Source organism: Bos indicus x Bos taurus, chromosome 4 (assembly GCF_003369695.1).
Source record: "Bos indicus x Bos taurus breed Angus x Brahman F1 hybrid chromosome 4, Bos_hybrid_MaternalHap_v2.0, whole genome shotgun sequence".
NCBI lineage: Eukaryota > Metazoa > Chordata > Mammalia > Artiodactyla > Bovidae > Bos > Bos indicus x Bos taurus.
The window spans coordinates 79,392,362-79,418,469 of NC_040079.1; the positions used below are offsets into that span (position 1 = coordinate 79,392,362).

The 26,108-nt window shown below is 36.1% G+C and overlaps 1 protein-coding gene across 2 annotated transcripts in view; it reads left to right on the top strand.

Annotated features, from left to right (window-relative positions):
- Positions 1 to 20,576, top strand: part of LOC113891586 (platelet glycoprotein 4-like) — a 40,986-nt gene extending 20,410 nt beyond the window's left edge. For both annotated transcript variants that reach the window (XM_027539808.1, XM_027539809.1), the window contains 10 exons: positions 153 to 332; positions 4,424 to 4,515; positions 6,970 to 7,016; positions 11,685 to 11,754; positions 13,482 to 13,669; positions 14,667 to 14,785; positions 15,988 to 16,061; positions 16,624 to 16,678; positions 17,605 to 17,769; positions 19,949 to 20,576. In XM_027539808.1, coding sequence (XP_027395609.1) covers positions 153 to 332; positions 4,424 to 4,515; positions 6,970 to 7,016; positions 11,685 to 11,754; positions 13,482 to 13,669; positions 14,667 to 14,785; positions 15,988 to 16,061; positions 16,624 to 16,678; positions 17,605 to 17,769 — 990 coding nt within the window. In that variant the 3' untranslated portion in view covers positions 19,949 to 20,576. The remainder of the gene's footprint in view (positions 1 to 152; positions 333 to 4,423; positions 4,516 to 6,969; positions 7,017 to 11,684; positions 11,755 to 13,481; positions 13,670 to 14,666; positions 14,786 to 15,987; positions 16,062 to 16,623; positions 16,679 to 17,604; positions 17,770 to 19,948) is intronic.
- The last annotated feature ends 5,532 nt before the right edge of the window (positions 20,577 to 26,108 follow it).

Consider the following 26,108-nt stretch of genomic DNA (forward strand, 5'->3'; position numbering starts at 1 on the left):
ACATTACACTTTTAATCTTGCAAAGATTTGGCAGTAATTTTAGAGATACAATTAAAAGTTTTATTAAACTTAGATGTACTATTTATCCATTTCTTGTAAAAAATCAATACTGCAACTGGTGTCTTACACAGTGCTTTTTTTTTTTTTTATAGGCTACACCCCACCTCTATCCAAGCACATTTGTTCAGATAATACTCAATGTATTTATCAAAAACTCAAACTCTTTTATGTTTCAAAAAAGAACTCTGAAAGAACTATTGTGGGGCTATAAGGATCCATTCTTGAGTTCGGTTCCATACTCTATTCCTACCACAGTTGGTGTGTTTTATCCTGTGAGTAACAAATATGAACATCGATATTGCTAGACTCTAACTGTATGAATATAATGGCATTGGCAATCCATAATTTTATCATTTAGTATATTAATTCTATTTATGATCTGGGAATACATAACTGTAAGTTTTTAAAATCTCTATTCACATGGATTTAGCTTTCCTAGTTGGGAAAATTCGGAGAAGGCAATGGCACCCCACTCCAGCACTCTTGCCTGGAAAATACCATGGACAGAGGAGACTGGAGGGCTGCAGTCCATGGGGTCACGAAGAGTCGGACACGACCGAGGACTTCCCTTTCACTTTTCACTTTCCTGCATTGGAGAAAGAAATGGCAACCCACTCCAGTGTTCTTGCCTGGAGAATTCCAGGGACGGGGGAGGCTGGTGGGCTGCCGTCTATGGGGTCGCACAGAGTCGGACAAGACTGAAGCCACTTAGCAGCAGCAGCAGTTGGGAAAATTAACTTATCTGCATGAAACAAATTAATTTTTAACAACTAAATTTAAAATTAAGAAACCTACATCTAATCAAGTTTCTACTCCATTAAATATGCAGCTGTCTAAAATTAGATTGCAAGCTGCTAAGGCTTTGAGCAATCTTTCAGTTTTGACTTCCCATCTTAAAAAAATCAAGTGTAATGCCACATTTTTATTTATTTCTGTTGAATATATTCATCATGTCATTCTTCCTCCTCTAGACTTCTTATAAATTTGTTTAAATGAATATTTAAAACTTAGCCAAAATTGAGCACAGTGAGCCTGATATATCAGCAATGTCATATTTTCATAGAATTATTAACAGCTGATTAGTAATCTACTAAAGTGATGAAATGACAGTATGGAAATTAAGAAAAAATGTGAATTTGGTGATGAACTTGTTGTTCCTTAATGTTTTGAGTTATAAATAGGCTAATCTGACTACTGAATTGAAATTTTGACTATGATGGCGCTTGTCACTATACAAAATAGTTATAGTCTCCAGTTCATTGTTGCTATTTTACTACAGTTTTTAGAAATGCAAGGTTATATATCAATTAAGAAAGCACTAAGAGATAATAAATTCGTTACTAATATTTAACTCAAATATTTTTAATTCTTTCCTTGGCTAATCCTGTTTTTAATCCTGTGTATCCAATCTTTAAGTCAAGTGGGCCTTAGGAAGCACTGCTGTTAATAAAGCTAGTGGATGTGATGGATGCTAGCAGAACTATTCAAAACCCTAAAAGATTATGCCATCAAGGTGTTGCATTCAGTTCAATTCAGTTCAGTTCAGTCGCTCAGTCGTGTCCCACTCTTCGCAACCCCATGAATCGCAGCACGCCAGGCCTCCCTGTCCATCACCAACTCCCAGAGTTCACTCAGACTCACGTCCATCGAGTCAGTGATGCCATCCAGCCATCTCATCCTCTGTCGTCCCCTTCTCCTCTTGCCCCCAATCCCTCCCAGCATCAGGGTCTTTTCCAATGAGTCAACTCTTCGCATGAGGTGGCCAAAGTACTGGAGTTTCAGCTTCAGCATCATTTCCTCCAAAGAAATCCCAGGGCTGATCTCCTTCAGAATGGACTGGTTGGATCTCCTTGCAGTCGAAGTGACTCTCAAGAGTTTTCTCCAACACCACAGTTCAAAAGCATCAATTAAGCATCAATTCTTCAGTGCTCAGCCTTCTTCACAGTCCAACTCTCACATCCATACAGGACCACAGGAAAAACCATAGCCTTGACTAGACGAACCTTTGTTGGCAAAGTAATGTCTCTGCTTTTGAATATGCTATCTAGGTTGGTCATAACTTTCCTTCCAAAGAGTAAATGTCTTTTAATTTCATGGCTGCAGTCACCATCTTCAGTGATTCTGGAGCCCCAAAAAATAAAGTCTGACATTGTTGCATTCAATATGTCAGCAAATCTGGAAGGCCTAGCAGTGGCCAAAGGGTTGGAAAAGGTCAATCCTTATCCCAATTCCCAAAAAGGAGCTAGCTAAAGAACATGCTAACTATCAGACTATTGCACTCATCTCCCATGTTTAAAATCTTGCATGCTAGGCTTCAGCATTATGTGAACCAAGAACTTCCAGATGTCCAAGTTAGGTTTAGAAAAGGAAGGGAACCAGAGATCAAATTGCCAACATTCACTGGAACCTAGAGAAAGCCAGGGAATTCCAGAAAAACTTCTTCTTCTGCTTCACTGACTGTGCTATAGCCTTTGACTGTATGGATCACAATAAACTGTGGAAAATTCTTAAACAGATGGCAATACTAGACAATCTTACCTGTCCTGAGAAACCTGAATAGGGGTCAAGAAGCAACAGTTAAAACTCTGTATAGAACAACTGATTGGTTCAAGATTGAAAAAGGAATATGATGGGGCTGTCTGCTGTTACCCTGTTTGTTTAACCTATACACTGAGCACATCATGAGAAATGCCAGGCTGGATTCCACAAGCTGGAATCAAGATAAGACGGAGAAACATCAACAACCTCAGATATATGGATGATACCACTCTAAATGGCAGAAAGCGAATAGGAACTAAGATCCTTTTGATGAGGGTGAAAGAGTGAAAGAGCCGGCTTAAAACTAAATATTAAAAAAAAAACTAAGATCATGACATCCAGCCCCATTCCTCCCTGGCAACAGAAGGGGGAAAAGTGGAAGTGGTGACAGATTTCCTCTTCTTGGACTCTAAAATCAATGCAGACAGTGACTGCAGCCATGAAACCAGAAGGTGACTGCTTCTTGGCAGGAACGCTATGACAAAGACAGACTGTGTTGAAAAGCAGAGACATTACTCTGGTGACAAAGGTCTGTATAGTCAAGGCTATGATCTTCCCAGTAGTCATGTACAGTTGTGAGAGCTGGATTGTAAAGAAGGCCAAAGAATTGATGAAAAAGAACACCAAAGAATTGATGCCTTTGAACTGTGGTGCTGGAGAAGATTCCTGAAAGTCCATTGAACAGCAAAGAGATCAAACCAGTGAATCTTAAGGGAAATCAACCCTGAATACTCTTTAGAAGGATGGGCACTGAAGCTGAAACTCCAATATTTTGGTCATCTGATGCAAACAGCTGACTCATTGGAAAAGTCCCTGATGCTGGGAACAGTTGAGGGCAGAAGGAGAAGAGGGCAGCAGAGGATGAGATGGCTGGATGGCATCACCAATGCAATGGACATGAACTTGGGCAAACTTCGGGAGATGAGTGAGGGACAAGGAGGCTTGGCATGCTGCAGTCCATGGGGTCACAAAGGTTTGGACACAATTGGGTGGCTGAACAACAACAATTTTATCTTTGTGTGCTTGCATGCATGCTAAGTCACTTCTGTCATGTTTGACTATGGACTGTAGCCAACCAGGCTCCTCTGTCCACGGGATTCTCCAGACAAGAATACTGGAGTGGGTTGCCATTCCTTTCTCCAGGAGATCTTCCTGACCCAGGGATCAAACCCACCTCTCTTTACATCTCCTGCATTGGCAGGCAGGTTCTTTACCACTAGTGCTACCTGGGAAGCCCATCTAATCTTTAGTAACCACTCTTAAAGGTCACTGGGACGACCCAGAGGGATGGTATGGGGAGGGAGGATGGAGGAGGGTTCAGGATGGGGAACACATGTATACCTGTGGCGGATTCATTTTGATATTTGGCAAAACTAATACAATTATGTAAAGTTTAAAAATAAAATAAAATTAAAAAAAAATAAAGATCATAACATAGAGAAAATTTCTAGAAATATGGCATGGTCTCATAGGATTTGTTCCCTATCCCCTCACCTCAATATAACAGGACTAGTGATCAAAATGGCCTTTCTGGCTTAATTACAAGAAAGAATGGTGCAGTTGGATCATGTCAGCTTCCGATATGTTTTCTTCCTTTGTCTCAGCATCTAGTACTTGTTTCTAGGCACCTTTTATATCTTGTTTTTATAAAAATACTAAAAATCAGTAATTGTAAAAATTTATTTGCTTATATATTTCAAATCACATAAAATAGTTGTGAACAACCAGTGTCTGAGAAATGCAAAAGTGAGTTAATTACATATTTTATAATTTGGAAAGCATGGCTTGTTTTAGAAATAATTTTTTCTTGTATGGATCTCTTCAGTACAACAACACTGCAGATGGAGTTTATAAAGTTTTCAATGGAAAAGATGACATAAGCAAAGTTGCCAGAATTGACACATATAAAGGCAAAAAGTAAGTATTCAAGCAAAGTTGTGTGTGTGTGTGTGTGTGTGTGTGAGAGAGAGAGAGAGAGAGAGAGAGAGAGAGAGAGAGAGAGAGAGAGAGAGAGAGACACAGACAGAGCAGGATACTCTAAGGCAGACAAGAAACTTATTTACCAACTGGTAAGGCACAGGCACCAACCTATGGAACAGAGCTGCCTGTATCTCAGCCCTAGAAACTCCTGGTCTATCAGGCATTAACCCTTTAGTTGTGACAGCTGATCACACTAGTACATAGCTGCTGAGCATCAGCCCCACTGGAGGATTGATCTTGATAAACAAGTTTCCTTACATAAAGAAATCTAAAGGGACTACTTCCGTCTCTGCTGCATAACTGGTATTATCATACACCCTAAAATTACATAACTGCAAATGAAAAGGAAGAAAATCAATATGTCAACTCATTATTTTAGCATCCAGTATATCTTACTGATGTTTTATTTTTTTTACTGAGCATGAAATATAAAAACTGCTCATTCCCAGGATATGACAAAGTATGTCTGTAAATACGGCAGCTTAATGAATCCATGCCAATGCTTTCATGATTTTCCCTTTCAAAATTTTCTTGAAATGATTTTATTGATAACTCAGCTTTTAAAAATATTTATCAACACAAAACGGAATTATTATTTCCTGTTCTAAAACTGACATATTAAACTTGAAAAATTAAAAGCACACACTCCTGTGAAGCAGTAGTAGAATGAGATATGTTCATACGGCCATGATTTCCTACTTTCCCCTAACTCCTGCCTATTTATCTGTAGTACACCTAATTCATCATATGTCTAAAATAGGAAGAACCTCAATAAATATCAAGGGAGACATAATTTTCTCTTCAAAGTTAAAATGAGTTTTAGATCAGTGATTTCCTGACAAAGAATAAAGTAATCGAAATCAAAACAGATGAAATATTTTTATAGATTAATCATTATGTGACACTAAGTTCTTATCTAAAACAGTTAAATACTCATGTAATCCTTTTTCTTCTACAGAGACCATAATCACATATTTTTTTTAAATAGAAAAGTCTAATGGAGGGAATAAAAAAAAACCACTTCTAAATGCTCATTTTAGGGGAATCACATCAGTGTCTGTATACGGAGGAAAGTGAGCATTGCTTCCATTTCAATATTTTAGAGAGGTTTTGAGGAGAATTACTAAGTGCTCCTAATTGGAGTAAGAATTTCACAAGAGCTTGAGATTAGGGCAAGGTTAATTTAACTGACCATGGCAAGACTAAACATGGCAGACTGTGCAGCTTATTCTGTTTAAAAAAAGAAGCAACAACTTGCCTTGACATCTTACTGGATGACATGTTAGGAGTGTGAACAACTCATTTTCTATCACCAAAAAGTGTCTGAGTATGCAGAGAAACTATCACCACTATTGTTTTCATTGTTTCCATATATAAATATATATGCTGCTGCTGCTAAGTCACTTCAGTCGTGTCCGACTCTGTGTGACCCCACAGACGGCAGCCCACCAGGCTCCCCCGCCCCTGGGATTCTTCAGGCAAGAACACTGGAGTGGGTTGCCATTTCCTTCTCCAATGCATGAAAGTGAAAAGTGAAAGTGAAATCGCTCAGTCGTGTCTGACCCTCAGCGACCCCATGGACTGCAGCCTACCAGGCTCCTCCGTCCATGGGATTTTCCAGGCAAGAGTACTGGAGTGGGGTGCCATTGCCTTCTCCGATAAATATATATATATATTTATATATATAATATATATAATTTTATATATAATTATATATAAATATATATAATTTATGTAGGTACCATAGTATGAATTAATAAACTTTGCCCTATTTAAATGCCAGTTCACATAAGAGTTAAAAGAAGTGGAAAGTATAAATTGCTTATCTGTGTTTCTAATCTTTATTGATCCAACATCTGCTTCTCTTTCTTTCCTCCTCCACACTCCCTTCTTATCCTTCATACTGAGTTTATATCAGTTAACCATTTAATATCTTCATCCTATTCAGTGTGAATAAAACATACTATCAAATAATCCATTTCTCCCTAGGTGGGGAACTTTCTCCTAAAAGGTCAAAATTTTGGACAAATATTTCTCAATTTTCTTTTTGCAGAACTGTTTCTGTCCATGTGGTTTCTAATTAATAACATTTGGCAGTTTTTGTTTATAATCTGGTCACTTAATGGTTTCAGGCACTTCCTTTTTTTTTTTTTAATTTTATTTTATTTTTAAACTTTACGTAATTGTATTTTCCTTTATCTCAACAAGATGCAGACTTCAAGCAAAACACAGGCCAAATGGCTTAAAACATTTCTTAAACTTTAGCATTTGTCACATCTAGGCTAATCAATAGTTATTATTTTAGCAGACTTACTGAATCGTAATAGAAAAAGTAATGTGAGAAACGTGCTCTTCAAATGATCCTTTTCGTTTTTTCTTTTTATTCCTAAGGCATCTCTCCTATTGGCCAAGTTATTGTGGCATGATTAATGGTACAGGTAAGAGGATATGCAAGTGAAAAAGAAAGTATTAGTCACTCAGTCCAGTCCAACTCTTTGCAACCCCATGGACTGCAACCTCTGTCCAAAGAATTCTCCAGGCAAGAATACTGGAATGGGTAACCATTGCCTTCTACAGGTGATATCCCTGACCCAGGGATTGAATCCAGGTCGCCTACATCGCAGGTAGATTCTTTACCGTATGAGCCACCAGGGAAGCCCCAAAGAGCATATGGTTTGTGGTAATAATCACAGTGAAACCAACCGCTTTCCCCCCAAAATCCACTTCCATATCTACAATGTTCTGGGAGTTGATGGTATGTATTTACATATCTCTGTATCCCTACAACGTAATTCAGAGTCTCTGTATTTTTATGTAGGCTTAGTAAATGTACGTGTAATGGGATGAAATTTCTCAAAATTAGCCATCAAGGATGAGCCTTTACTGTATTCTGGGGAAATGTTTTCTTTGTATACATGTAATGAACTCCTTCCTGACCACAGAGGTAAAACATTAGAGAAGTTTAGAGTAGCGATTACACCTTTATAGGTGTATACTACTATACTGTGTAGTATTTACATTATATCTGTAATATAGTGATTTATACCTGTAAATACTGTATAGATAATCATTTAAAATTGAAAGAATTAAAATATTAACATAATTATAAAAGGAAAGTTATGCCTCCAAAGACTTCAAGCTGAAGTAGAATCAGTGAACTTTCAAGCAGAACTCTATTTTGAATAAGGTGGTCAGAAAGAGAGAGAAAAGAACAGCAGCAACAGAAATAAGGTTCAGTCACTTCAGTTCAGTTCAGTCACTCAGTCGTGTCTGACTCTTTGCAACCCCATGAATCACAGCACGCCAGGCCTCCCTGTCCATCACCAGCTCCTGGAGTTCACTCAGACTCACGCCCATCAACCTGTACCCTAACCATGAGAAATGTATGCAAAAATGAACATTCTGAATTAGAGTTAGGAAAAAGTACTATGTACTTAGATTTCGAGTATGGTTGCTGCTGCTGCTGCTAAGTCGCTTCAGTCGTGTCTGACTCTGTGCGACCCCATAGACGGCAGCCCACCAGGCTCCCCCGCCCCTGGGATTCTCCAGGCAAGAACACTGGAGTGGGTTGCCATTTCCTTCTCCAGTGCATGAAAGTGAAAAGTGAAAGTGAAGTTGCTCAGTTGTGTCTGACCCTCAGCGACCCCATGGACTGCAGCCTACCAGGCTCCTCTGTCCATGGGATTTTCCAGGCAAGAGTACTGGAGTGGGGTGCCATTGCCTTCTCCAAGAGTATGGTTAGATCCAGTTTATTACTCTCCTTAAAGTAAAGCAAATATATGCCTACTAGTTGAAGAAGTACAATTATAAAAAGCTATGTGAATCAAATGCCATGAAGTGAGCTTTCAGTTGCTAAGAAGCAGAAAGTAATAGTCACTCAGTCACATCTGACTCTTTGTGACCCCATAGACTGACTATACAGTCTATGGAATTCTCCAGGCCAGAATACTGAAATGGGTAGCTGTTCCCTTCTCCAGCAGATCTTCCCAACCCAGGGATTGAACCCAGGTCTCCCATATTGCAGGCACATTCTTTGCCAGCTGTCACCAGGGAAGCCCAAAACTACTGCAGTGGGTAGTCTATCCCTTCTCTGAGGGATCTTCCCAACCCAAGAATCGGACCAGGGTCTCCTGCATTGCAGGCGGATTCTTTACCAACTGAGCTATTAGGGAAGCCCCAAAGAACAGTATAATGTTTATAAAGTCAGTTAGGCAATACTTTATAGGAAAGTAATATAATAAAGATGAAACAAGTTAAATACACAGTTAGATAAAAGGTAGGGAATAAAAGGCAAACATGCGGAATGTTTACTTTTCCAAATGTGCTGATGAGTTTTGCGTGTTTACTTAATTTTCTACTTTACTTAATTTTTAATACCCGTAGAGAAAAACAGCAAAACCGTTAACTTTGCTTTGTACTGCGCTTTGAGTCATGAAGTGTATGAAGAAATTCCTTTCTAAGTAGTTCTTTCTGCCAATAAATTGTCAAGTGTACCAGTACCACTAACTTTAGTAATTTCATAAGCATAAACTTCATATTGTACCCTCAGACACAGACAGAAATATACTGTTGTTTAGTCACTAAGTTCTATCTGACTCTCTTGTGACCCCATGGACTGTAGCCTACCAGGTTCCTCTGTTTATGGGATTTCCCAGGCTAGAATACTGGAGTGGGTTGCCATTTCCTTCTCCAGGGGATCTTCCTGACCCCGGGATCAAACCTGTGTCTCCTGGATAGCAGGCAGATTCTTTACCACTGAGCCACCTGGGAAGTTGAAATATACTGTGCTTCTCCTAAATAGTAAAAGGGTCCTTATGGGAGAATGGCATTGAAACATGTATAATATCATATAAGAAATGAATCGCCAGTCCAGGTTCGATGCAGGATACAGGAATCTTGGGGCTGGTGCACTGGGATGACCCAGAGGGATGGTATGGGGAGGGAGGTGGGATGGGGGTTCAAGATGGGGAACACATGTACACCTGTGGTGGATGAATGTTGATGTATGGCAAATCCAATACAATATTGTAAAGTAAAAAAATAATAATAATAAAAAAATTTTAAATAAATTAAAAAATAAACATTAAAAAAAAGAAAAATATTAAACATTTTTTGTCCAAAACTAAGAAACAAAGACATTTTTTTTTAAAAGCAGGTAGAGGATTTATAAATGCTGCTGCTGCAGCATCACTTCAGTCGTGTCCGACTCTGTGTGACCCCAGAGACAGCAGCCCACCAGGCTCCTCTGTCCCTGGGATTCTCCAGGCAAGAACATTGGAGTGGGTTGCCATTTCCTTCTCCAATGCATGAAAGTGAAAAGTGAAAGTGAAGTCGCTCAGTCGTGTCTGACTCTTAGTGACCCCATGGACTGCAGCCTACCAGGCTCCTCTGCCCATGGGATTTTCCAGGCAAGAGTACTGGAGTGGGGTGCCACTGCCTTCTCCACTTATAAATGATAATAACATAAATACATGAGCATCAGGCACAAAGTTAAAAGAAGAAAATAGCAGTAAAATAAACTAGGAGCAAAGGTTGATTAGACAGGCCAGGGTCTCTAATGAAACCCTGTGAAAGAGATTCTTGGTTACGGCACTAGGAAAAGAGACTAATGAAATGAAAAGGCTCTAAGGAGTTTTAATCATGATTTTGAAGTACTTCCTCTACCTTCTTCAACAAACTTAAAGAGATATAAACTGATAATGTTGATTTACATTTTATTGTATTACAGAAAGAGAGCCTGGCTAACATCAGTTATCTTATGACCATGACCCACTGTATTGCTGGTCTCTATGAGATAATCTTCAATGATATTTCATATGATTTTTTTTTAAGATTTTCAATGCATTCTTTTCTTTTATGACTAAGGTGTTGGGAAGGCAGTCATAGACAATGCCCATTCAGGAACAATCTTGGGAATTTAAGCTAATTTTCAATATTCCATGCTCTCAATATCATGATCTAATTCACTGTGATCATCTGTTGTATTTCACTTATCACAAGAGTATAAGGGTAATGCAATAAAGATTACAAGGTTAGTGCATTTACCAAAAAAAAGCATGTATTCATAATTGAAGGATAGGTTTTACTGTTTTGAACAAACACATTCAGTGGTGGCTCATTTTGGTGATATTCATTTGTGGAGTAAATGGAGGAATTATCTAGCTATTTCTTCTTATATCCACTGTATGCCATGGATTATAACTATAGTGTTCACTTGTTAAGTTGTGTCCAACTCTTTGCAATCCTATGAACTGTAGCCTGCCAGGCTCCTCTGTCCATGGGATTTCCCAGGCAAGAATACTGTAGTGGGTTACCATTTCTTTCCTCCACGGGGTCTTCCTGACCTAGGGATCAGACCCACATATCTTGGTTGGCAGACAGATTCTTTACCACTGAGCCACCTGGGAAGCCCTCATAACCATAGCAGAGATTCAATAAACTCAACAAATGTCCTTTTTAGTTTCATATGTGCTTTTCCCAACCATATTCAGGAAATTCTATTTAGTGAGAGAATTCAATAAATGACTTAAAAATATTAATCTGCTATTAGGGCAGATGAATGAATCACTATTTAAAGTAAGAACATTTACCAAACAGGAGTTCCAAATGAACCTCAAGGTAAGAACAATGTTACTCTACATATATGGTAGGGATTTCAAAATATAAACACAATCACAGTTTTAACAACTAGTGGTTTTGCCATTGTACACATTTTAAACTTTATTTTTAAGGCGCAGGGAAAGTTAATATGAATGGATACCAGTGAATATGTATAGTATATAGACTTGTTGAACATGGTAGCTACTAGCCATATTCACACTTAAGCAGCCAGAACAAATGGAGATAGGCTGTAAGTAAATATTAGATCTGGAGTTTTGTTAATTATTATGTTGATTACAAGTTAAAATTATATTTTGGATATGGTGGGTGAGATAAAATATACCTGATACTTGCTTTATTTTTAAAATGTGGCTACTTGAGAATATCAATGTTATATGTACAGTTTGCATTATATTTCTCTTAACCAAGCTGAAATCAAGATTTCTAGATTTTTCCAGGACACATACTCCACCTAATCCCTTGCCATTGGCTTGATTTCTAAACAGACGGAGCCACATTTCCACCTTTCATTGAGAAGAATCGGGTACTCCAATTCTTTTCTGCTGACATTTGCAGGTAAGACAGTCACTGATATAGTGCTGTAAGTCAGAATTCTTTCACCTAGTGACAAAAGACAGACCCAGAAGTTCATACTTAATAATCATAGTATTTGATAAAAATAAAATACATTCTGTAGGAAGTTTTTCTTGATGTATTAGAAATAAATACATTGAAACATGTATAATATCATATAAGAAATGAATCGCCAGTCCAGGTTCAATGCAGGATACAGGATGCTTGGGGCTGGTGCACTGGGATGACCCAGAGGGATGGTATGGAGAGGGAGGTGGGAGTGGGGTTCAGGATTGGGAACACGTGTACACCCGTGGCGGATTCATGTTGATGTATGGCAAAACCAATACAGTATTGTAAAGTATAAAAAACAATAAATATAGAATTCATAATGTTATTAAGCTTTTTAAAAAATTGAAAGTTGTAGAAGAATATTTTGCATAATGCAAATCATTTTCTTCTTTTTCATTTCTAAGCAAGACATTCTCTTTCTTTTGCTAAACTAGTAAGATGGTAGGGCATGGCCCCACCATAGCAGCCTCATTCTCAGTGTGTTCACAGCATCCTCACAGACATCAAGGAACAGATTGTTCTTACAGAAAATTAGTAAGGCAACAGAGATACTAAATGACACAACAGAGCAATTAGACTTAATTGATATTTTTAGACCATTACGTCCTAAGACAACCAGACTACTGTGAATTCGTTTCAAGTGCACATGGAACATTCTCAAGGGTAGACCACAAACTAGGACATATAATAAGCCCAAACAAATGTAACAATTTCTAAAATGCTTAGAAATTAAGCATCTTTTATGACGACAATGGCATTAAACTAGAAATCAACCACAAAAAAGAGAAATGAGAAAAAATGATTACATGGAGACTAAACAACATGCTACTAAAAAAAAAAATCTATGATGAAATCAAAGAGGAAATTAAAAATACCTTGAGACTAATGACAATGAAAATATAACCAAACAAAATCTATGAGATGCAGCAACTGCAGTCATAAGAGGGATGTTTATAGCAATACAGGTCTTCCTCAAAAATAAGAAAAATCTGAAACAAAGTAACTTATCTAGAACACACTCACACCATATACACAAAAATAGATGCAAAATGGCCTTAAAAATCTAATATAAGGAACAACACCATAAAACTCCTAGAAAAGGACCTAGGCAAAATATTCTCTGACATAAATAGCAGCAACGTTTTCTTAGATTTTTTTACCACCTGAGCCACAAGGGAAGCCCAATCACATAAATATTTAATCTATAGAAGAAAGTAGCTCTGAAAATGACTTCAATATAACTGCTCCATAGTAATTTTGAAACAAAAATTATTTTCAGAAGAGTTTGAAAACAAAAGTAAAAATAGTTCATACCCAGGTATTGAGCCCCGGTGTGTTATAAAATGGGCTTCCCTGGTGGCTCAGACAGTAAAGCATCTGCCTGCAATGCAGGAGACTTGGGTTCGATCCCTGGGTTGGGAAGATGCCCTGGAGAAAGGAATAGCTACCCACTACAGTATTTTGGCCTGAAAGAATTCCATGGACAGAGGATCACAAGAACTGTTTTCTAGGGAATTAAGCAAGAATTCTAACAAGATTATATCCATATTTTCTAATTTAAAGCAATACTATAAATTTTAAAATAAGAAAAAAAAAAAAAGAATCTCCAGAATGAAGTTGAGGTTCCCCAAATGAAGCTCTTTCTTATCTGTGTTTAGGTCATTTTACGCTGTGTTTGGAGCCGAAATTAATCTAAAAGGAATCCCTGTGTATAGATTTGTTCTTCCATCCAGGATTTTTGCATCTCCACTTCAAAATCCAGACAACCATTGTTTCTGCACAGAAAAAATTATCTCCAAGGGTTGCACCTTATATGGTGTGCTAGATATTAGCAAATGCAAAGAAGGTATGCAAAAGTTCTCATGTCACAATTCATGGCCTAATCTGCAATACTCTTTAAAATGTAAACTTCACTCAGGATTCCTTTTCTACAAGAAATCTAAAGTGAGAAAGCAGTAAGGGCAGAAAGTAAGGATAATAGTAGGATTTTGTTTTCATTTTTGTCCCACTTTCAAGGCCCCAGTTGTTTCTGTGTTGCAAAATTTCATTTAGATAAAACCACACTGATACTTCCCTGAGCTACTTTGGAAAATGTCTCTTTAGGTCCTCTGCTCATTTTTTAATTGCGTGATTTTTTCAGTTGTGTGAATTCCTTGTATATTTTGGATGTTAATCATGTGTTTTGTGAATATTTTCTCGCACTCCATAGGCAGCCTTTCATTTTTGATGGTTTCCTTTTCTGTGCAGAATCTCTGCTCCTTTTAGATATAGAGCAAAATGAAAATAATTCCCAGAATACTCTGAGCATCCCAACTTATCTATCTGACATTTTTCTAACTTTTTTACCCTAGGAAATGGTAAATAAAAGTAAGCATATTTCAAGATGTCTCTGAAACAAAAGTTGATTCAATCAATAAATTGGGAGTCTCATTTTGCTCATCTTCTTCATGTCGGAGTAGGTGAGAATAAAGAAAGAAAAGCCTAGTAGGTGATAATAAACAAAGAAAAGCCTCTTAAATAAATTCTCAAAGACATATTACTACCTGAAACATGAAGGTATATGGTTGTATTAATAACTATGTGTTCAGTAGCTAAGCTTTATATACTGAAAATAAACACTTAAGGGATGCACAATAGAAGTTTATGTTTTATTTCTGATCAAAAGTGATCAGATGTGATACTTTTCCCTCACCCTTATCCCTCAATTTCTATTCAAAGCAACTCTATGTTTCTTTTTCTTTTTTTTAAGTTAAAATGCTTTATTTTCAAGGGAATCTTTTCTGAGTGCTATGTGAAATGAGGAAAACAATTTATCCCAAATGTTTCTTAAACACTGTTTTCAGGAAAACCTGTGTACATTTCACTTCCTCATTTTCTACATGCAAGTCCTGAAATTGCAGAACTTATTGAAGGCTTAAGTCCAAATGAAGAGGAACATAGCACATACTTAGATGTTGAACCTGTAAGCAAATATATTATTGATCTGATTGGTTTAGTACTTTTTACTGAAAGAAAAATTCTCTTCTTTCTGTTAATCACATTTATGATCATATTTATTACATCACAATCTAGATAAATTAATTTTTTAGTGAATTATAGTTGATTTACAATGCTATATAATTGCAGGTGTATAGCAAAGTGGTTTAGTCATATTTTTATATATATGTATATATACATACATATATATATATATATATATATATATTTCAGATGCTTTTCTCTTATTAAAAAATACTGAGTGTAGTTCCCTGTGGTATATGGTAGATTCTTGTTGGTTATCTAATCTACATAGAGTGATGTGTGTATATTTACTTACTTTTACTTCAAGGAAAATAATGTTGGTTGTCTTCCTATTGTTGCTTATGAAATACCAAAGTAATTCTATTTTACTTTTTCAACATATAAAGTTTTATAAGCATTTTTAATTGTTTATAATTCATGAATAGAAATGATGGATATGATTCTAATTGAATTAAAACAATTTGGTATAAATTACAATTTTATGCTCATTTTATACTTATCTGTGAATATTGCTTATATGAAGGGACACTGTAGATTACAAGGAACTAAAAGATTTTATGGGTATATGGACATTTAAAGCAAGGTATACTTAGTATCAAGAAAAATCTATTAAGTTTCCTGTACTGTAACAGTTTCAACTTTTAATTTATTTCAAATATTCTTTTCAAAAGTTAAATGGCATGCCAGAATTTTAGTAGCCACATTTCATTTTAAATAATACTAGAAGTAATGCTATAATTATACTGATGATACATAGGTTCCGACTGAATATATTTTTGACCATATATAGTTGAGGATTTAAAGTGACTATATGAGTTCTAGGTTTCACTACTATTGTTGATTCCCCCAAACCAATTCAGATAAATATCACAAATCTAACTAAAACCTTGATAGTAGTTTGGGCAAAGAAATTGTGTGTGTGTGTGCATATATACACATGTGTGTATACACTCATGCATATACACATAAAACGTAATTATGAAGTTTTATGTACATAATATTTAAAATGCTCAATTAATAAATAAATTTCATAACTTTTAAGTACTACAGTTTCACCTTAGTTTCTATAACAATAACCTTTTGGATATTATAAATGAATTATTTAAAAGAAGTTGGTGATTATTTTAATTTCTTTCTTTTTAGATAACTGGATTCACTTTACAATTTGCACAACGGATGCAGATCAATATACTAGTTAAGCCAGCAAAAAATATTGTGTGAGTCTTTTAAACAGGTTCATTAAATTTTTAGTATTTTCTTGTCAGAAACTGAGTATATGTATGAAATTAAAACTTCTTTGGCTTAATATCATGAAATAATTACTAAATGCTTATAACTTTTATCTATAATTTAGAATTATATCTAGTACATATTGAAATGGTATTTATACATATTCTGGAATTAGTATTTGGTGACACTGCTCATTTTGCTAGTTGTCAAAATGTTTCCATTAACAATTGTTTTTAAAATTCAAGTTTACTGGGTATAAATTATCAAAAGGGAAAATATATACATACAAAAAGTCAATCTAGTTAGAAATCTGTTTTAGAAAGATTTATAAGAATGAAAGATGTCTGAGAAACAGACATATTAAAATTTAAATGATTCATTATAGGGAACAAAAAAATCAAGAAACAGTAATTTGTAATTTTTTAGAATTTTTAAAAATGTTCAGAAATTTCTGAACACTTATTTACACTAGCAGTTACTAACATTTGTATTAAATATTTGTATTATATTAGTATATATTTTCATAATTATTTTCAATGTTTATTACAGAGCATTAAAGGATCTAAAGCACAACTATTTGGTGCCTATTCTTTGGCTTAATGAGGTTAGTATTTTTATCTATTAGTTACTAAAAATGATAAACTTCCTACATAGAAAAAGGTTTCAATGTTAGAAAATAGAATATACATGTATAGAATTTGAAGTTGTATATGTTTCCATTACTTATACGAGCAAGTTTATATATTATTAAATATATAAATATTTTCAGAGATGCAAGCTACACAGAAATATCAAGGTTTACATTAGTTTCCATTGCTTTTATTTCTGGAAGATGAAGTACTTCCCAAAATTTTAGATTATTTTCATAATACGACTAGAAAACATTTTTCTTGTCATACTGCTTGTGCTAGGAAAGAGGCATGGATATATGTAAGTCCAAGAACTCACTGTGAATATTATAGTGCTAATAAAAGCAAGTCCAGCTTATAATGAGCAAGTAAGAATAGGTGTCAGCAGTCTACCCAAGTACCTGACAAGATATTTTTAGTACAAATCATTGAGTCCATTAACCACAGAATTAGGAAAAGCATTGCAGAAATCTTTAGAGGAAAGAAACTGTTGACCTTTGCCATTTAAGAAACATCTTTTGGAAAACGTAAAGATATTTCCATGAGACTGTTGTATAGATCAATAAAGTCAGCGCATATAACATGTTCAAGGGAGGAAAATTGTATTTCTCTTTTTATTTTATTTTATTTTTAATTTTATTTTTTAACTTTACAATATTGTATTGGTTTTGCCATATATCAACATGAATCTGCCACAGGTATACACGTGTTCCCCATCCTGAACCCTCCTCCCTCCTCCCTCCCCATACCATCTTTGATATCCAAAAGGACTTTCATTGGCTTGTCTTATAAAGATAACTAACACAGTGTTTTCATAAAGGATTGATACAAAAGTGGAGAGTTTTGAGTAACTTGTTAAGCTAATGAAATGAAACAATGCTAATAGTTATCTTGATTGCAGACTGCCACTATTGCTGACGAGAAGGCAGAAATATTCAGAAATCAAGTGACTGGAAAAATAAACCTCCTTGGCCTGATAGAAATGATCTTAATGAGTGTTGGTGCAGTGATGTTTATTGCTTTTACAATATCATACTGTGCATGTAGATTGAAGAATGCAAAATAAGTAAGTAAAATATATTACAATATATATATATGGCTTTAGTAACATTCATTTATATATTACTTGCTATTTCATCAAAAAGGGGTTACAAGTTAGGCTGTAAATATTTCTGCACATGTCTGGCCAGCTTTCATTTCTGATACATCCTTGAAGTTTTGAAGCTTACTTTTTCTTATTTCTAGCTAGTTAATTATATTAAAATTACAGCTAATTAACAGATCACTAAGGAAATTTATGTAAAATTGAAAATGGTGGATATTTGGGGAGACTGGAATTTACAAGGGTAAAGAAAATAAAAAGGAAAAGTAAATAAGCTAAAAATTAATGAGAAATGAAAACAATAAATGATAGAGATACAATAAGATAAAATATGCCACTTTAAAATGAAAATAGCATATTAATATAAACAGGATTTTTGCATATATACATGCTATCCAAAATCACAATGTGCACCACAAATGTGTAATGTGGAAGCCCTAATGAATGATTACAATACATGAGCTTAAATTGAATATAACAGTACAAGAAAACAGAAGACAAACAATGTTCGACACAGTAAAATTAAGTTACTCAGAGTTTACAGGAAAAATCAGATAAATACAGACAGATTTGAGTTTTGGCAAAAACTACAGAGGTGTTTTAAGCTTTAGATACTACTGTACATGCCCTCTTGTACATAGAGGAATGAATGCCTGAGTGTATCTTCCAAAAGCATTTCTTTAATAATCATACATGGCATAGGTGTGACCCATAGTTTCTATCTGCCATCTTTCCAGGAACATCAAAAATATATACAATCAAAGTAAAAGAAATATATTTGCTATGAAAACCATAACTTAAAACAAGTCTTCTTGCTATATACTTCCAATCCAACTGCAGATTTTAAGTTGTCTTACGTAGATATTCTGGAGCTGCTATTGATAATTACTGAGCTTTTAGTATGTCCATTTTCAAACTGTGATATCAGTCAAAGTGAATGTCAAGAAAAATGAAGTGGAAAACTTGGACCAATATTTTTTTTTTTTGGATTATGAGATTTTGAGTTTGAGCCTAGGAAGGCACCTCAGTCTTTCTTTCTGATTTCTGTCACTACTTACTAAAAAGAAGATGGAATAATTCTGCCTATAATCCATTTGATAAGAATGTATTCAAAATGCTAAACTAATACACTCACATCATAACACAAAAAGGATATATTGCATCACCTTTAAGACCTGTCATCAGTCTAATAACAAATGAGTTATGATTAAACAAAGTAATCCAATTTATATAATAAACAAAAAGATCGTCCCCTGAAAAATTAAAATATAATAAAAGTTTGTTCAAGTGGAAAAACATGCTTTTCAAAATGAAGTGCAGTAGTGGTAAATTTTTTTCTATATTGTTCTCTATTGAAATTACGTGAACAATTTCATCAGTGCTTAATGAGCCCTGAATATCAGTTATCATGGTTCTGTACCTGGCTATATGAAGGGGAAAGACTGAAAACTTCCCAGAGTTCCTTTCTCACCATGTATTAACATACTGGTTTGCCTTAACATGTGATTGTTACAAGGAAAGTTAATGCTCTTTACACAACGACATATCTTTTTTTTTTTTTTTCTTTACAGATAGAGAAGAAAATTTTTCTATGTAGATTAATTTATTTACTAGATTTAGAAGAATCCCAGATAACAGATTTTCTTAAACAAGTCTCAGTTTTGAATATCACAATAATTATGCCTTTCGGAAGATTTATAGATAATTGAAAAATAAGGAGATGGATGTACTAGAGGGAATAAAGCAAAGATGGTAGAGTGAAGGTGTGGTTTTACTCAATGGATCACAAAGAGAATAAGCCAACAGTCTTTTCTTAAGTAGTAGTACACTCACAACTAAACGGAGGATGGTCTGAAGGGACAGCAAGGAGAGGAAATGCTCATGCAGAGCAGATTTAATGAGTGATCCTCCTTATCTGACTGCGTGCAGCTCTTGTGAGCTGGGAAGGAGCCTTCCATGTTCCCTGGAATGGGAAAATAATTGCTTTATCCATGAAGTGCATCACAGAACTTTTCTCTCTAGCTTGAGAAATTGGGCTAATTACTAGAAAATATGATACCTTCAGTATACAGAATTTAAACATTACCTGTTTCATTTTTTCCATGGCTTTCTGGTAAGTACTTACCCTTCTTTTCCTTTCCAGGAAGCAAATGAGTCGTTATGCACCAGTTACATCAGGACCATTATTAATATCGACCTACAAAATGAAGATTTAATATGCTTTATTTTTGCAAAATATACCTTATAGTTGAAGAACTTGTGTCACTCACTTTTTTTTTTTGCACTGAGAAGTAGCACATTTCAAAGTATTATTAAAATGTCATTAAAATCCATACTTTGAACAACAACAAAAGCATCTTTTAAAATTCAACATGTTCACAATGGAATGGATTTCAGTTTCTACAGATGTGGCTTGGGTACGATCCAGTATTTTTATTTCTCCATGGGATCTTCCCAACCCAGGGATCAAACCCAGGTCTCCTGCATTGCAGGTGGATTCTTTACCAGCTGAGCCACCAGGAAAGCCCAGCTCTTCTGGAAATCTGAGCTAATTTTCATCTTTCTGCTCAGGTGCATACAGCTTATGCTTGGCAACTTCAGAATGCTGTGCTAGTACTAAGAAGTGTAAATGATAATGCAGATATTAATGTGTGGAAGATCATCAATTATATAATATGCATTCATAGTTATTTGTTGTAATATTTCTTGCTTTCTTAGTCACCTCAGAAAGACTGGTTTCAAACATTAAAAGATGCTGTTCCTCAAAATCCTATGCTTTGTGCAATTCCTGTTGTGTCACAGAACATTTACGTTAGGTTTCTATCTGATTATTCTATCCGAATTTTTATTTCTTTATGAATCTCTATTTCCTTCTGAAATATTATTTCTAAATTCAACCTTAACAAGATTTTTCCTTAGCTAATTTTTGAACCAGTTGGGGGAAAAGGAAATAAAAAGATACTTGGCCATGCTTTAGAATTGCAGGACTTAAAAATCTAGATTATGAAGGATCTTTCCTTTTCATTGGATGACATGTTGGTAGGAAACTCTGCTTTCCTCAGCAGAGGTTCACTACTGGTTGTGGAGGACTTGTGGAGGACTTTAGGAGGACTACAAGTCCCCATAGAAAGGAAGATAGACCACATTCTCCTCTGTGTTTTAAACACAGGTTTATAGCATAAACTGTTGGTAGCTAGTTTGCTTGGATAATAAAATCCAGAATAATTTCCTCATGTTAGCTGCCAGGCTAAACCCTGAAAACCTCACACTGAGATACCACCAATTCAGAATGATATTTTGAAAATCTGAAGATACTCAAAACATATTGATGTAATGTCCTTGCATTTAATTGGGAGGGAAAAAGTAACCTCCCAATGTATGGAAATGTACCATCTGAGATATTCTCTTCAGATACTTAAAAGTCTACTCTCTTTGCATTAGGATATCTGTGGACATTCTAGTCTAAGAGAAATACAAAGGAAACTTTACTTCTTAAACTAAGTAGGACTGGATGCTGTAAAGCAGAAACTCTTCAAAAGAAGTGGATGAAAATTACATATCTACCTCACGGCAGAACTGCATAACCAATCAACGATTCACTTTTAAACTTTCATACAGAAATGCATCTCATCATGTGTAGGTATCAGGAAAATGATTTTCACTTATATGTCTATAGGTAAATACATACATATTCTAAACTCTATCATTCCTCACCATGTTTTCTCTAAATTCTATATATTATTTATAAAAGGAACAATAACTCATACTCAAACATTAGTAAAATACATTAAAAATACCCAATAGAAAATATACTTCCTTTAATATGTGAGACATAGATTTTCTACATGAAAAATGGATTTGGATGTGTGTATGTTTCTGTGTGAATGTGCGTGTGCTGAGTTGGGAGTGGCATTTTTGAAAATGCATTAAACATGTGACTTGTTTGACCAAGGCAAAGTATAACTGTACACATGGATGAATCTTCATTCTTTATTCCATAGAAAATCTGTACTATTTGGTAAAGTGGCACATTTTCATTCTAAAGTATGCTTGCTGCTGCTGCTGCTGCTAAGTCGCTTCAGTCGTGTCCGACTCTGTGCGACCCCATAGATGGCAGCCCACCAGGCTCCCCCATCCCTGGGATTCTCCAGGCAAGAACACTGGAGTGGGTTGCCATTTCCTTCTCCAATGCATGAAAGTGAAAAGTGAAAGTGAAGTCGCTCAGTCGTGTCCGACTCTCAATCTCTATTAAACTATAGTTGTTCAAAATGAAGTTTGAAAATGAATAGCATGTGCAAAGGAGTAACCTAAGTTAGGAATCTATAGCATCTTAAAATAGGTGTGTGCTGAAAAGAATGTGAAGAAAGAGAACAACCTATACAACTTTCAGTTTTCGGAAAAAGAAGTATAATTTCAGGGAAAAAAACGTGTAGTAATAAGGAAAACTGGTTATCCATGAAAATTTGTTCTTGTGAAAATGCTGGATATTTGCATTTGGAATTTTACACATTCAATAATGTATCTTAACCCACTGTCAATGCCTGAACTACACACTGACCATATTTAAAGCTGGAGTTTCTTGCAGGTGTGTTTCAACTGTCAGTTCAGTGTTTCAGGTTGAAGTTCAATGTATCAGATACACTGCGGCTGCTATCTCTCTGTGTGCCTCTTCAGGCCCATCTACAACTCTAAATAACCACTCCACTTAAATAATCACTGTCCATTACATATTTCTGCATATACAAATGGGATTACCTATGATTGCTTTTCTGAATTATTTGCAGCAAGCTTAGCTAATGAACTACTAAGGAGTTAGTGTTGAATACTGGTATCAAATACATACAGGCATACACTGCTTTTTCCTTTCCTGTCTCAAAGGCAGCTACAGTTTTAAATATTTGTGAAAATAAAAACTCCCTTTATTAGAAAAAGATGTGATTTCCATTTATAATTTTAAATGTGCTTTACTTCAATACTGTTTGATATGCTACTATAATCGTATATTTGCTGTTCTGTCTATATATCAGTTTTGACATGTTAACTCCTATTTTCTTTTCCCAACTGTTCTCAGATGCTATTAAGCTTATATGCACATATTTCAGAAATGCTCCATTCTACACTCTCAAGAAGAGAACTGTGACATATTTAGGACAGACATAAATGTTTTAAAGTCTTGTTTTTTAACTGTGTGAAATCTGAATCAGGTGTGTTAGCATTACCTATAAACTTGCTAAAAATGCAGAATCTCAGTTGCCAACTCAGACCTACTGAATCAGAACCTGTAGTTTCAAAGGATCCCAAACAGCTTTATATATATAAGAAATTGAAAGAGTCCTGATTTAAGAAAGATTGAAATTGAATTACCTGTAACAGCTTTATTTGACCTGTTCCTGGTAATAGTTTGATTTATCACCAGACTGACTAAAAAGATAAAGAGAGCAAAACTACAGAAGTGTAATGAGATGAGGGGAAATCCAGCAGACTTTAAAATTAGCTATAAATATTTCACTAAGTTTTGCCCATTGCCTGTTGAGCTTATAAATGCTATTTCCAGATGGTTCAATTCAGTTCAGTTCAGTCGTTCAGTGATGTCTGACTCTTTGTGACCCCATGGACTGCAACATGACACACCACCCTGCTCATTGCCAACTCCTGGAGTTTACCCAAACTCATGTCATTGAGTTGATGATGCCGTCCAACCATCACATCCTCTGTCATCCCCTTCTCCTTCCTTCAGTCTTTCCAGCAACAGGGTCTTTTCAAATGAGTCAGTTTTTCACATCAGGTGGCAAAATATTGGAGTTTCAGCTTCAACATCAGTCCTTCCAGTGAACACTCAGGACTAATCTCCTTTAGGATGGACTGGTTGGATCTCCTTGCAGTCCAAGGGACTCTCAAGAGTCTTCTCCAACACCACAGTTCAAAAGCATCAATTCTTCAGTGCTCAGCTTTCTTTACAGTCCAAAACTCACATCCATACATGACTACTGGAAGAACCATAGCCTTGACGAGACGGACCTTTGTTGGCAAAGTAACGTCTCTGCTTTTTAATATGCTGGCTAGGTTGGTCATAACTTTACTTCCAAGGAGTAAACACCTTTTAATTTCATGGGTACAGTCACCATCTGCAGTGATTTTGGAGGCCAAAAAAATAAAGTCTGTCACTGTCTCCACTGTTTCCCCATCTACTTGCCATGAAGTGATGGGATAAGATGCCATGATCTTAGTTTTCTGAATGTTGAGCGTTAAGCCAACTTTTTCACTCTCCTCTTTCACTTTTATCAAGAGGCTCTTTAGTTCTTCTTCACTTTCTGCCATAAGGGTGGTGTCATCTGCATATCTGAGGTTATTGATATTTCTCCTGGCACTCTTGATTCCAGCTTGCACTTCATCAAGCCCAGTGTTTCTCATGATGTACTCTGCATATAAGTTAAATAAGTAGGGTGACAATATACAGCCTTGACGTACTCCTTTTTGTATTTGGAACCAGTCTGTTGTCAGCTGTTACTTCCTGTCAGCTGTTGTCAGCTATTATGTTCAGCTCTGTTACTTCTGGACCTGCATACAGATTTCTCAAGAGACAGGTCAGGTGGTCTGGTATTCCCATCTCTTTCAGAATTTTCCACAGTTTATTGTGATCCACATAGTCAAAGGCTTTGGCATGGTTAATAAAGCAGAAACAGATGTTTTTCTGGAACCCTCTTGCTTTTTCGATGATCCTGCATATATTGGCAATTTGATCTCCAGTTCCTCTGCCTTTTCTAAAACCAGTTTGAACATCTGGAAGTTCATGGTTCATGTATTGCTGAAGCCTGGCTTGGAGAATTTTGAGCGTTACTTTACTAGCGTGTGAGATGAGTACAATTGTGCAGTAGTTTGAGCATTCTTTGAGCATATTCAGATGGTAACAGGCATCTATAGGTTCTATACAGCAGAGTAGAGGGTGAGGTGGCAGTAACTTTATACTCTCAAGATTTCTGAAATGTGTTATTTGCTTAGCTTTACAATATACATGACAAATACTCATGTTTACTGTATGTAAAGTAGGAGATAGGTCACAGGTAGGGAAGAGATACTAAACTCTGGAGATACTCACTAGAGTTTATCTGAGATGGAAATTATGCATTGGAATAAAGGCAGTCTTCAGGACCCTGGAGTTTTATATATCACATAAACTCTAAGGAATATATTAACAGCTGCAGAGCTTTAGCCCCACCCTAAAGCTGCCAGAACTTACACAGACCTGGGAAATAGACTCTTGGAGGGCTCAAACAGAACCTTGCATACACCAGGACCCAGGAGAAAGGAGCAGTGACCCCACAAGAGCCTGACCTAGACTTGCCCGTGAGTGTCCAGGAATCTCCTGTGGAGGTGTGGGTTGGCAGTGGCCTGCTGCACAGTTGGGGGCACTGAGTGTAGCAGTGCCTGCACGGGACCTTTTGAACGAGATCCCCATTATCTTCATTACCTCCACCATAGTTTGGCTCCAGGTAAATAACAGGGAGGTAAAACAGCCCCACCCATCAAAGGAAAATTGGATTAAAGATTTACTGAGCATGGTCCTGCCCATAGGAACAAGACTCAGTTTCCCCCTCAGTCAGTCTCTCCCATTAGGAAGCTTCCATAAGCCTCTTATCCTTCTCCATTGGAGGGCAGACAGAATGAAAACCACAATCACAGAAAACTAACCAATCTGATCACGTGGACCACAACCTTGTCTAACTCAATGAAACTATGAGCCATGCTGTGTAGGGCCACCCAAGATGGAGGGGTCACAGTGGAGAGTTATGACAAAATGTGGTCCACTGGAGAAGGGAATGGCAAACCACTTCAGTATTCTTGCCTTGAGAACCCATGAACAGTAGGAAAAGGCAAAAAGACAGGACACTGAAAGATGAACTCCCCAGGTCGGTAGGTGCCCAACATGCTACTAGAGAAGAGTAGACAAATAACTGCAGAAAGAATGAAGTGACGGAACCAGAGCAAAAACAACAGCCAGTTGTGGATATGACTGGTGATGGAAGTAAAGTCCAATGCTGTAAAGAGAAATATTGCATAGGAACCTGGAATGTTGGGTCCATGAATCAAGGCAAATTGGAAGTGGTCAAACAGGAGATGGCAAGAGTGAACATCAACATTTTAGTATCAGTGAAATAAAATGGACTGGAATGGGTGAATTTAACTCATATGACCGTTATTTCTACTATTATAGGCAAGAATCCTTTAGAATAAATGGAGTAGCCATCATAGTCAACAAAGTCAACAACATAGTCTAAAATGCAGTACTTGGATGCAATCTCAAA